Source organism: Mastomys coucha, unplaced genomic scaffold (genome assembly GCF_008632895.1).
Source record: "Mastomys coucha isolate ucsf_1 unplaced genomic scaffold, UCSF_Mcou_1 pScaffold22, whole genome shotgun sequence".
NCBI lineage: Eukaryota > Metazoa > Chordata > Mammalia > Rodentia > Muridae > Mastomys > Mastomys coucha.
In genome coordinates this window covers 144193230-144205796 of record NW_022196905.1, presented here as the reverse complement: position 1 = coordinate 144205796, position 12567 = coordinate 144193230, and the positions used below count along the sequence as shown (strand labels likewise).

The 12567-nt window shown below is 44.7% G+C and overlaps 1 protein-coding gene across 1 annotated transcript in view; it reads right to left on the bottom strand.

Annotated features, from left to right (window-relative positions):
- Positions 1-12567, bottom strand: part of B3glct (beta 3-glucosyltransferase) — an 86101-nt gene that overhangs the window by 14408 nt on the left and 59126 nt on the right. The window contains exons 8-12 of the mRNA XM_031338818.1: positions 12404-12467; positions 10342-10461; positions 7148-7217; positions 1276-1389; positions 292-391 (exon numbers count right to left, since the gene is read on the bottom strand). Coding sequence (XP_031194678.1) covers positions 292-391; positions 1276-1389; positions 7148-7217; positions 10342-10461; positions 12404-12467 — 468 coding nt within the window. The remainder of the gene's footprint in view (positions 1-291; positions 392-1275; positions 1390-7147; positions 7218-10341; positions 10462-12403; positions 12468-12567) is intronic.

Here is a 12567-nt window from a genome sequence, read left to right as displayed (position 1 = left end):
CGCCACCACCATCCAGTTTGTCTATCTGTTTTCTATTTATGTGTCCTGCAACAGCCTTGGTCTCCTGAGACCCTCAGGCCCATCTCTTTAACGCAAACTATGTAGGGTCCAACCAGTCCCTCTTCCTAAGCAATGGCTTGGCGTAGCCAGAAGGCTGTCAGTGGGGCAGTGACCTACTTCATGCTGTCAGATGTTCGGCATCTTAAGACCATCCCATCCCTGCCACTCTGTCCCCAGAAGCAGACATAGCTATTCTCAGTCAGTTCTAGGATGAGAGGGACCCTTACCTACCTGATTAATGTATCATCATCCACAATGACTAACCATGAGATTTTGTCGTTGCTGCGATTCAAAAATTTTTCCAAAATGGCAAAGGTTTTTCCACAGTGACCTAGGGAAGGTGAGGAGAAAACTGGCAATCAATGTATTATTCACTCTAAAATATGTAGTGTTCATTTAATTTTTTTTTTATTTTTATTTTTTAGTCTTAAAGTGGCAGAAAAGCCTGAAGTTTGTCATGCATAATAAAGGGAAATTGTCCTAGAAATTAGCCTTCTGTAATTCCCATGTAAGCTGAAACAAGCCCTTTCTTCCCTTAGTTGCTTTTGGCCATGGTGTTTTGTCACAGCAATAGAAACTCTAAGTAAGACAATGTCAACAGGCCCAGCACTTAGGTGGATGTAGGAGGATCACAAACTCAAGGCCAGTACAGTGGCTTTAAGGCCAGCCTGGGCTATGCGAACTCTCTCGAAAGGAAACCAAACTGAAAATGTTTTTCACTAGTAAACAACCTGATCGACTCCCAACAAATTGTAATCAGAATATTATCACCTGTAATACTGCTTACCATGCACCTGAACACTGCAGAATGCACCAGGCCCTCAGAGAGAGAGTCAGAGAATGAACTGGACCACAGACGTGGAAGGACGCAAGCCTTGCTATGAGAAGCTGACAAAGTAACTGGGCGCCTCCCATTTCAGCCCTTAGGAACTGTGTGGAGCTGGGAAAACACTGCTGCTCAAGTACATCATACGTGCTGCGTGCCCGGTGCGAGGGTGTGGCCCATCCCTCCTAAACTGCAGAGCATCTGTCTGTAACCCAAAGTCCCATGTGAGAGCCAGTACCTATCTACAGGTAAAGATGCTCAACGGAAGAAGAGAGAAAGACAGACAGAAAAACCTAAAATAAGAAACCCTACTACTTAGATTTCAGTTTATCCTGACTCATTCATTTACAATATGGGAATTTTTAATCAAGGGAGAACTAAGGACTCACCCCTGTCTGTATTGGGAATTCCCAAATCCACTGTGGGGATGGTGGTTTCTGCATAGTCACTGTAGTATTCGATAAGGCTGGCCTGTGCCGCCCATGTCTTCTTTACAATGGGTACTGAACAGGACAGTCATAGCCGTGATGCAGAAAAAAAAGAAACAAAAAACTCAAGTCAGCAGCGTGACCCCACAGAGAAGCAACATTCATTCATTCTTTCTCAGTGCCTCAAACCCTGTGCTTGCACCCAAGGGAGCATCAGTGCCCTCTGCTGGTGAGCAGAGGGCAGAGCACTCTGGTTGAAGGGCTACTGTACATGGCTCCTGGTGTGCACATCCCACCTCACCTCCTCCACATAATGAGACATTGGTCAGATAATACTGCTTTGTTTAAACAAACTGTGAATCATTTCTCTTCTTCCCAAAGGTTAGTTCATTTAACTCTCCCATAAATAGACTCTAAGAGACATTATTTAGAAGCTGGAGAGATGGTTCAGTGATTAAGGGCACTGGGCTGCTCTTATAGAGAGCCCCCAGGTTCAGGTCCCAGCACCTACATGGTGACTCAGAACTGTCTGCAGCTCCACATACAGGTGATCTGATGCCCTCTTTTGGCCTCCTCGGGCGCTGGGTGTACATGTGGTACATATACTACATGCAGGCAAAACACTCATACACATATAGAGTTAAATTAAAATGTATTTTGTGTGTATATGTGTGTGTGCATGTACATGTGTGAGTATGTACACATGTCAGCAGAGGAAAGAGAAGAGCTTGGGGGACAGTCACCTCTCTTTCTCCCCTTCCTCTCCCTCTCCCTGTCTCTGTCTCTCTCTCTCTCTGAGGCAAGGCCTCTCATTGAGCCTGGAGTACATGCTATTCAGCCAGGCCACATGTTCAAACATATGAGCCAATGGGAGACACTGCACATCCAAACTTTCCACCATGAGAAAAATCATAGTGAATCCTTCTCTCAAGGAAGTGTCCCACTGAGGTATTTAAATTGGAGCAGAGTAAAAGTTTATTCTTCAAACATTATTATTGAAAAAACAGAAGAGCTCCCAGCTTCACAGGTAGCATGAATCTCCTTAGGGCTTCCTAGAGTCAGTGAGACCCCCTCACTGGAAAGGACAGCAGAATAATCCGTCTTCACCCCTTGAGAATTTACCTGCAAGTATGTCTCCTGCTACAAGGGACATCTGAACATTTTATGAATGTTCAGTCCATCAGATGTGAACATGCCAGGAAGTTAAGACTGAAGGGTTGTTTGGATTCCGAGGAAGTTGCTATTATCAGCTGGCAAATGGACCTTTTTCTCCATGTTTGGGTCGGAGACCAAAAAAGGGCAGTCGGCTGGTGTCTGTGTCCCCTAGAATGCTAGAGATGCACACGTGTGCCGATTCCTCATCTTTTGCAAAGTGGCCCTAAGCTTGCAAAGCACCCCTCCTGTCTGATGAAAAACATCATCTGGGGTACGTTCAGCCATTCAACAGCCAGGTAGGCTGGGTATCACATGACTCCCTCAGCCAATCACCTCATCTGACTAGTGTGGCCTGAAGCAGGTCGGGTGGTTGCCTTACCTGCATCCTCTTTCAGCTACAATGTGGTCTAATGAAGCTTCACGTTGCCTCCTCCGGATATGAGCAGTAAAGACAGCTAATAGAGTTTGTCTGTTCTTTTTTTAAATCAGGAAGCAAGTGTGTTGTTTATTTTTAAGAGCCAGAGGAAACTTTGAAAAAAATCTAATAGCTGAGGAAGTCTCACGTAATCTTTTTAATTAGAGGGAGCTCACGGAAAAGCATCACATCCTATCTAATGTGATGGACGAAAACTGCCCACTCTAGGAGTGTGAGACACGCAGAGGCAACACTGAGCAACGCAAAGAAAACACTTAAGGGTTTCTAACAGCTCACATTGCAAAGCTAGAACCCCTGAACCCAAGAGGAAGTCATTGAGATGCATATTTAAAAATCAGGGGTCTTTTCCTTACTCACATGTTTCAAATGGTGTCAACATGTATTACTTCCTGGAGCCAAAAAAAAAAAAAAATTAAATTCTTTTTGCCATGCTCTGAGAATTTTCTGTTTTCTGTGAGAATCCAAGCAAATTCAGTAGCTGCATTGCTTTTTCATGGTTAGGGATACAGGTAAAACAGTTATGATATTCAAACTTGGTCTCGTTATCAATCCATTGTGGTGACGTAAAATATGAGTTTTACATGCATTAACCTTTGCCATTCTATCCCTCTTCCTCTTCCATGGAGGTGACAGAAGGTCATGAGTGGGTAACAGCATAGCCCACTCTTGGTTTTTCAAAAATATACTTTCTTATCTGTTTTATTTTTCCTCCCCTTCATTGTCATTTAGCCTTTGTTCCTCATGGACTTTCTACCCCAGGACAGAACAGGAAAAAAGAAACAGTAGCCGCTATCTGTGTATTCTGCTTGGATAGTAACTCAATCTGCCAAGGCCCCACGAAGTGTGTGCTATGGGTCACAGGCGGGCTTCAATTCCTTGCTATCCTTCCTCGTTGCTTCATAAAACCTGCTTGCATGGCTCCTGTCAAACTTCAAACTGTCCTTGAGCATAGTCAGGCATCAGCATGAATATCGAAGACGATTTATCAATTGAGGTCTGAAATATATCCAAGTTTAGTCAGGCTAGAACAGAGAGCCCCAGTCCTGCCTCCTGACCCAATGGAGTAGCACTAGAGAAGCTAAAGGAAAGCTACTACCTCCTAGCCAAAGGAATGGAGTGTAGCTGGGGCTGGAGAGAAGCCCCCCGGGGTTACAGCACTTGTTGCTTTTGCCTATGTTCAGCTCCCAGCACCCACACGGCGGCTTTCAATCATCCTAACTCCAGTTCCAGGGTACCTGATGCCTTCTTCTGACATCCACAGTCACTGGGCACAGGCATGGTCCACAAACAAATGCTCGTAGGCATAAAATAAATAAGTAAATCGTGGAATCTGCCTCTGGGTGGAGACAAGCCATTGTCTCCTCCAATTGGGCAGGTAAGGATCCATCCCTCAGGAAGGCAGGTTTAATCCTTCCCAGAATTCCTGCCCTCAGTGCCTCTCTAGAAGTTTCTGCTGGATCTGTCCACCCTCAGAAAAGTGTAGCTTTTCCTTATTTACTGTTCTCCTTTTTTCCAGATGCTGGCCGGAGCCTAAGTATGCTTTCTCTGGGACTCTGGATTTCCCCAGCTTTCCCTAAAGCCCTCTCCCTGGGTCTCCATGCCTGTTCAACTCAAGCCCATGGCCTTGTTGCCATGCCCCACATCTGGGTATCAGTCAAGACTTAGGTTTCCCTGCTTTGGAGTTTTTCTTTTTTAACACTAATTAAATTGTCTTGGAGTTTCTATTTAAATCTGTTCTTAATTTTTTTTTTATTAATGACACTAAGAATCCCAAGGGGTAACCCTGATTTGTCTGATAACATTAGGTGACTGTAGCAAGGCTCCCCACATTTCAGGTAACCAGAGGCCATGGGATGTGGGTCAGCTGGTTATCAGTCTCCTCAGCCCCCTTTACAAAATCAAGGGAGTCACCGCATTGCCATAGCATGAGGAATTGTCTAGTTATGATTATATTAGGGAATGGTTGTCTTACACAGGGAGGAGAGGGAGACAGGTGTGGGGGGGAGGAGAGAGACATTGATTAGAAGTCATTATGGTAGTCAGCCACTAATAGGATAACATCAGTTTTCTTGGTCCAACTGTTATTTAGATTAGACTTTTTTTTAACAAGTTATTTTTTATTACTTTTAAAGTGTGTGTGTGTGTGTGTGTGTGTGTGTGTGTGTGTGTGTGTAGGTGTACATGAGAGCCAGAGGTGTCAGATCCCCTGCAGCTGGAGTTATAGGCGATTGTAAGTTGACAGACATGAGAGCTGGGAACTGAACATGGGTCCTCTGGGAGAGCAGCGAGGGTTTTAACCTCTGAGTCATCCCTCCCATGCTAGACTAGAGTTTCAAAGGAGACCGTGCAGAGTCCAGTGGGCACACAGGCTTTGCATTCATACAGCAAAAGGATGAACCCATCTAAAAAGCAGCCATCTTCACAAATGAGTGCACGGAAGTTTAAAGATAGCTTGCCTCAGAAACCCCCGTTTGAAAGCTTCAGGCTCCCCTTAGGTCTCAAGTCTCAGTCACCTCAGACCCGAGATAAATGTTTGAGATTTTATAATTTTAAAAACTATTTAAACTCTGAATCCAGGTATAAAAGCATTTCATAGATATCTTTTAAAAATTTGATCTTAAACTTAAAGAATTAAGAAAACCAAATTATTCAACATTCCTAAGTCAAAATGAACAAACACTCACTTCTGTAGATTATGAAAAATGCAACAAGAGGGACCTTTAGTTTTTCATTTCATTATCATCTGAAAAATATACTCCTCTTACTATCTATATTATCAACATCAATATTGCAAAAATAATCACTACTCTGAGCACAGCTTCAAGATTAACTAAATCAATGTAAATATTTTTTCTGCAAAGTAAAAAAGAAAAAAAAATCTTGTGCAGTTTCCTACCACCTTTTTTCAAAAAATTTAAAGATTTTATTTTTATCATGTGCCTGTGCATGATGTGTGTGCAGTGCCTGTGGAGGCCAGAAGAGGGCACCAGAGACCCTGGAACTGGAGTTCCACAGTTGTGAGCCACCATGCAGATGCTGAAGACTAAATGCAGGACCTCTGCAACAACAGCCAGGGCCTTATCTCTCTGGCCGCTCCAAGATAGTTTTCAAAATCACCCCCAAAAGCCCTTCCAGATATTAGATTTAGGTTAAATTTATGATAAATAAAAGTCTTATTTAAATTCCTTCACTGACTGTTAACTGTAGGCCTCCTTGTATACTAAATACATAGATTTATTCAGTCTGATTTAATAGGATTTGGGATTTGACATTACCAATCTGGGCAAGCCTAGCAACTCATTAACTCATTACTGGATTTTAATTGGTGATGATGTACATAGGTAACCCTATAAATTCAAATTAGAACAGTCTTTTGTTTTACAAATGTCTTCTCCCTTAAGATATAACCTATTCCACCTGTGCTACTGCATAAAACATTCACATGAATCTCCCAACACGCTAATCCCAGGACCATGACAGCTGCGTTAGGAAGCTTCCTATATTTAGGCCACACCCCATGCAATCAGTCTTCACAAGGAAAAACAGAAGTGCTAAAATGAGATCATACAAAAGAATGTCCAATTCTAAGCATCAGCAAAGCACTGATTCAAATGAGATAGGACAAGGTGAACTGTGCCCATTTATATTAGACTGGGCCTTGAAATTTAACATTATCCCTATAACTAGCAAACTTCTATAATGAGACACCAGAAATCCGCACCCTGGCGTTTCTGTTAAGTCAGGCCACTGCCTCTGAGGTGACTTTTTTTTCTCTTTTCCAATACAAACACTCAATGAGCAAACCTGTGACTCTTCATTTAAAAGTACCAACATGTCCACAGAAATATAAATGTAAAAAGGCTTATCATTGTTGGTATTGTATTTCCTTGGAAGCCCCTCTGGTGGTTTCCGTTCAGTGGGACGCTTTACAGAACAAACTATCACCCACACCACACACCGTCTCCCAGGCTGCCACAGCTGAATCTACCATTTTCAATTTAAGGCGCTGATCTCAACAGTATTTAGAAGAGCTATGACCACTCACGCTTCAAGACAAAATTGCCTCTCATAAGTGATCTTGGAGATTGGAGTGGCCCAGCGAGGAACCCCTGATCAAATAGCCTCTTTCCCTTCGGCATCCACTAGCATAATCTCTCATCTTGAGTTTGCACCTGGCTGGCACTGTTTCAAAGACATTTGGGATTTCAAAAGTTCAAGGAAAGTGAAAAGCCCCAAACATACTTCTGTCGGCATGAAATTTCTTGCATGTTTTCACTGCAACAAAAATCTCCTCCTTCTTTACTGGTATTCCCTAAAAAAAAAAAAAAAAAAAGAAAGAAATGGGGTAGGGAAGAGAAAGAAAAAAAAAGTTACATACATTTGTAGGTCAGTACTCTCCAGACTTCATGCCCACAGTAGATCTTAAATATAGTTAAAATAATCAATACCACAGATATCCATCTCCATGGTAGTTCTAGGGAAGAAAGGGGACATGTAGGAAAACTGATAGCATAGGCTCTGGAGTCAGGCAGCACAGAACCTGCCTCACAGCCCTGCACCTATGGAGTCCAACCCTGAACCTATCTCCCTCCCAAGCCTGAACTTGCATCCCAGCTCAGTCCCAGACATGAATCCTAGCTTAGCTCTTTACCTGTACCCCAGGTCAGCCCTAGACCTGTATCCCATCTTGTCCCTGTACCCGTACCTCAGCTCAGCCCTGCACCCATACCCCAGCTCAGCCCTGTACTCTTGCTCAGCAGCTGCAGACCAAGAGCCATTGCTAACAAGTCCCTTACGCTCTCTGGACTTCCCTGGTCATTTAGAGATCAGGCCTAAGAGCCACCAGAAAACTGCTGTCACTGCTAACTTACTAAGAACATGGCAGGTAACTAACAAATGTGAGTTATTGTCATCTATTCATGTTCTCAACTAGTAGAGATTTTGACAAAGGGAGAAGAACAGAAGATGACTTCATGCAAGGGGGAGATGTCTGCTTCTCTGGGTGTGGCCACACGTGGCACTGAAAGTCATACATGACTCCTTACTGTCTACTTGAGTCTAGTCCATGGATATTCTGCCCTCTGCTTCAAACCCTGGGTAGGAGGAAGCCCACACAGGTTGAAGGAAGCACAGAGAGATTTGATGGCAACCTTCAGTTCCTCCCTGGGGCAGCTCTGACACCACCTACTGGTTATACTTTTTGTTGACTTCACACAGACTAGAGCCAAGTGGGAAGACGGCTTCTCAACAGAGGGTTTGCGTCTATCAGCCTGGCCTGTGGGACACTCTCTCCATTAAAGACTGATGTTGGAGGACTTAGCCCACTGTGGGCGGCATCACTCCTGGGCAAGCGGCTCTGGTTTGTACTAGAAAGCTGGCTAAGCAAGCCATGGAGAGTAAGCCAGTTCACAGTGTTCCTTCACGGTCTCTGCTTCAGTTCCTGCCTCCAGGTTCCTGTCTCCAGTGCCTGCCCTATCTTCCTTCTGTGGTGGACTGTGATGGGGGGATGGGGATGCCAAATAAACCCTTCCCTTTCCCACCCGCCTTTGGTCAGTTTGTCACAGCAACAATAAGCAAATTAGAACACCCCTTCTTATATGTCTTCTTATACGACTGTAATAAGAATCACGGTGATGCCACCACTTACAGGTTGGGGTTGGTTCATTCTGATGTACCCCAGCTCTGTCTTGTCACTCAAGATACCAAGAGCATTGCAAAGCAAATAGGTTTTAGGTCTAGAACCCATTGGGTTGCCCATTGGGACTTGCAAATATTACAAGTCCCCTCTATTGTCACACTATAAGGTGTGCATGTGCAGTGTATGTGTGTAGTGTATGTGTGTGCAGTGTATATGTGTGAGTGTGCGCAGTGTGTGGACATGTATGTGCAGTGTATGTATATGCAGTGTGTGTGTATTATGTGTGTATATGTGCAATGTGTGTTTAAGATGACACACACAATAACTGACCTGAGAACAACACACACTATATGAGGTTGTAGAATATATTTCCTTAATGAGGAGGAAAAAAAAACCCAACGGTCAATGATCTAGTAAGTTTCAAAGCCTTCAGGGTCATAGTGGGAGTCAACCATAGATCTGCCATAGATCCACCATGAAGACTTAAGTGTCTGTCCCACGAGAATCTGAACTGTGCCAGGTGAGATCAAAAGCAAGATCACCTGCTGAGAGGGGGCGGCCCGCAGGTGCATGGGCAGGCCTTGTGTGCCACAGAAAATGGCTGCACTCACCTTTCTAAGAAGTGGAACCAAATTCCTCTCACCTCAAGCCACTCCTTTAGTGGACCTAGGCAGAGCTTCCCTTCCCTTGCTGCCTAATCTGGAAAGGCAGCAGCTAGGGGGTTAAGAGTATTAACTGTGGTCTTTCTTTAGATTCCAGAATATCTGGTGACCCTCAAGTAATACCAGAATGTGAGGTTTAGCTTACTTCCTTAGTCTTTAAATTCAAAGCATAAAAAGGACTGTGATATGGTTGTGAGCAACCGCAGGAGAGTGCTGTGATGCTGGGGGAGGGAGTGAGGGATGGGGAGAGGGAGAAAAGGGGGGAGGGAGGGAGGGAGGGGGAGAGGAAGAGAGAAAGGAGGGAAAGGGGTAGGGAGTTAAGGAGGAGCAGATGGAGGGAGGAGGGAGGGAAGAATGAGGGAGAGAAGGAGGAAGAGGGAGATGGAGGGGAAAAGGAGGGAAGGGGAGGAAGTGAGGGAGGGGAGAGGAGGAGCGAAGAGGGGAGGGAACAAAGGAGGGAGACAGAGGGAGGAGGGAGGGAAGGGCAAGGGAGCAAGGGAGGGGGAGATTGAGGGAGGATGGAGGGAAGGGAGGAAAAGGATGGAGGAGAATGAGGCTGAAGGAAGAGGGATGGAAGAGGGAGAAAAGGGGGAGGGAAGAAGGGGCAGAAAGAAAAGAGCAGGGGAAAGACAGGAAGAAGGGTATAAGACAAAGGGGCAGGCCTTATAGGACAAAGGCCCTACTCAGCGCACATACTCTTTCTGCCCACTGCACCCCTTTCTTTCCCTGCCCACATAGCCATGTCACACACACACACCAGCTTTCTCTGTGACAGTCTCTGGGAGACAACCCTCTCCGCTGTCTCCAGGTATGCTGTGCAAGCCCTCGCATGACCCACTTGCTTCCCTCCAGCTCTTCTCTCCCTGGCACTGGCTTCCAGTGGTGAGCAGACTGACTTGGGCACAGGAACACTGATGCTCCATGCATCCCTCATCTCAATACAAAAGACAGGACTAGCAACAGTACTTACCTAGAAGGCATGAGGCATATGGCTGCAGCCAGGCTTGGAGCAAAAGCTGGTTTATGTTTAAACACATAAATTACCAACATAATGTTATGTCCACACCAAGCAAATGTTATGCACACAATATGCACATCCCCCTCTGGTCCAGGAGGAAGTTGGTTTTCTCACTTACACAGAGTGGTAGGAAAGAATGGAACGTGGTGACACAGCGGGGGTCCATGTCTTCTGTACAAAACTCAGGCACAGGGGTGAGGGCTGGTCCTCCACCTTTGTCCCAAATGTAGAGGGCAATCTAGCTCAAGACAAGAGAGCAGCAGAGAGGACAGAGCTAAGTGAAAGCCACAGATATAAAACAGTACAAAATGTCCCATGGGGCAGCAGGACACACTTCCTTGAAAGAACGTTAAGTTGAAGGCTGTGGATATATATATTCAACAGAAACTTTCCTCAGTTTTTTTAAAAAGTGGTAACACCACATAGATTGATCTGATGCTTTATACGTTATAAATAGTTAACCATGAATCAGTATTCATACGTGCAACCAAAAAATCCCGGAGATGACAAAAAAAAAAATCCCAAAGACAACACTAAAGTGCTTTGAGGAAGTGTAACAGAGAGTAACCCAAGGAATGAGACCTCAGCTCCATTTCCCAGAGTCACCTGGAAGCACTGTGTTGGTTTGAATGAGAACAGTCCCCACAGGCTGGATGTCTGCATGCTTGGTCCCTAGTTGGTGGAACTGCTTGAGAAGGATTAGGAGGTGTGGCCTTGCTGGAGACAAGCTCCTGGAGTTTGCCTGTCTCTGTCTCCCAGCACTGGGACTATCTACAGTACCAGGTCTTTCCTGTGAGTGCAGGAACTCATATCCTCACACTAATACAATGAGCACTTTACGAACTGAGCCACCTGCCCAGCCTGAAAAAGAAAACATATGGAGCTAGAGAAAGGACCCAAGGAGCTGAAGGGTTTGCAGTCCCTTAGGACGAACAACAATATGAACTAACTAGTACCCTCAGAGCTCTCAGGGGTTAAACCACCAACCAAAGAGTACACATGGTGGGACTCATGGCTCCAGCAGCATATGTATAGCAGAGAATGGCCAAGTCGGTCATCAATGGGAGGAGAGGCCCTTGGCCCTGTGAAGGTTCTGTGCCCCAGTGTAGGGGAAATGCCAGGGCCAGGAAGTGGGAGAGGGTGGGTTGGTGTTTTGGTTTTTTTTCTGAAGGGGAAACTGGGAAAGGAGATTTCATTTGAAATGTAAATAGAGAAAATATCTAATTTAAAAAAAAAAGCCTTAAATTATCTGCAATAGAGTAACTCTCACATATAATTGTGACACATGCCCAAAATGTTCATAGAAACAATGATGGTCATAGTGAAAAGCAGACACTTACAATCAAGAGAGAGTAATAATTACTACAAGAGACCACTCTTTGAGCTAGAGAGGCGACTCAGCAGCTATGACTACTTTCTGCTCTGGAAGAGTACTGAGGGTCAGTATCCATCACCCAACAGTGACTTAGAACTGCCTGTAGCTCCATTCCAGGGGACTGGATACCCCCTTCTGGCCACTGCAGGTACTGCATATACATGGTTACACATGCATACACACAGGCAAACACTCATACATATAAAAGAAAAATAAATCAATCCTTAATTTCTGGTGAAGTTGCAGGCAGAGAAACACTCATCTTCCCTGGGGGCTATGGTGGGGGCTGTCCACTAGGAATTTGACCATGCTCCAGTGAGTATATAGACAACACAAAATGGACTTGTTTTTTCCAGTTTTGGGGGAGAGAAGGGGTATAGGAGAAGTAGGGGTGAGGAGAGGGGCAGGCATGGGAAGATTAGGAGGTTAGCATGATCAGGGTGCATGATGTGAGATTCCCAAATAATCAATTAAAATTTTTTGGCATGCTTTTAAACATTCACCTCTAGACCCATCTAACTACCTAAAAAAAAGCAAAGACTCATGCATCATGAGATTCAACCTTCCCCTACCCCCAGTCATTCTCCACCTACTGCAGTGAAATTACCTCAGTGGGGAGAACATGATGGGGTGTGGGGAAAGGCACTATTACCAGATATAAAATTTAAGACGCAACTTCTGCATCAAAATACGTGACTATTTCTTCTTTGGTACAGAGCCGGTGGCAAAAATCATGACTGTCCAAGCAACCACTGAGCTCAACAGTGACTCCTGGATCACTAAGACCTCATCAGTCATGACCTACCTCGTGCTTTAAATCAATTGTGAAGTCAGACTTCAGCGCCTCGCTCTTTAATCTCTTGGTAAGCCTGGAAACAGAGACATTCCTTTGAATAACAGATTCATGAAAATTTCTAAGAGCTGAACAAAATACAAATTTTAAGATAAAAACATGTGGCTTGGAAAGAA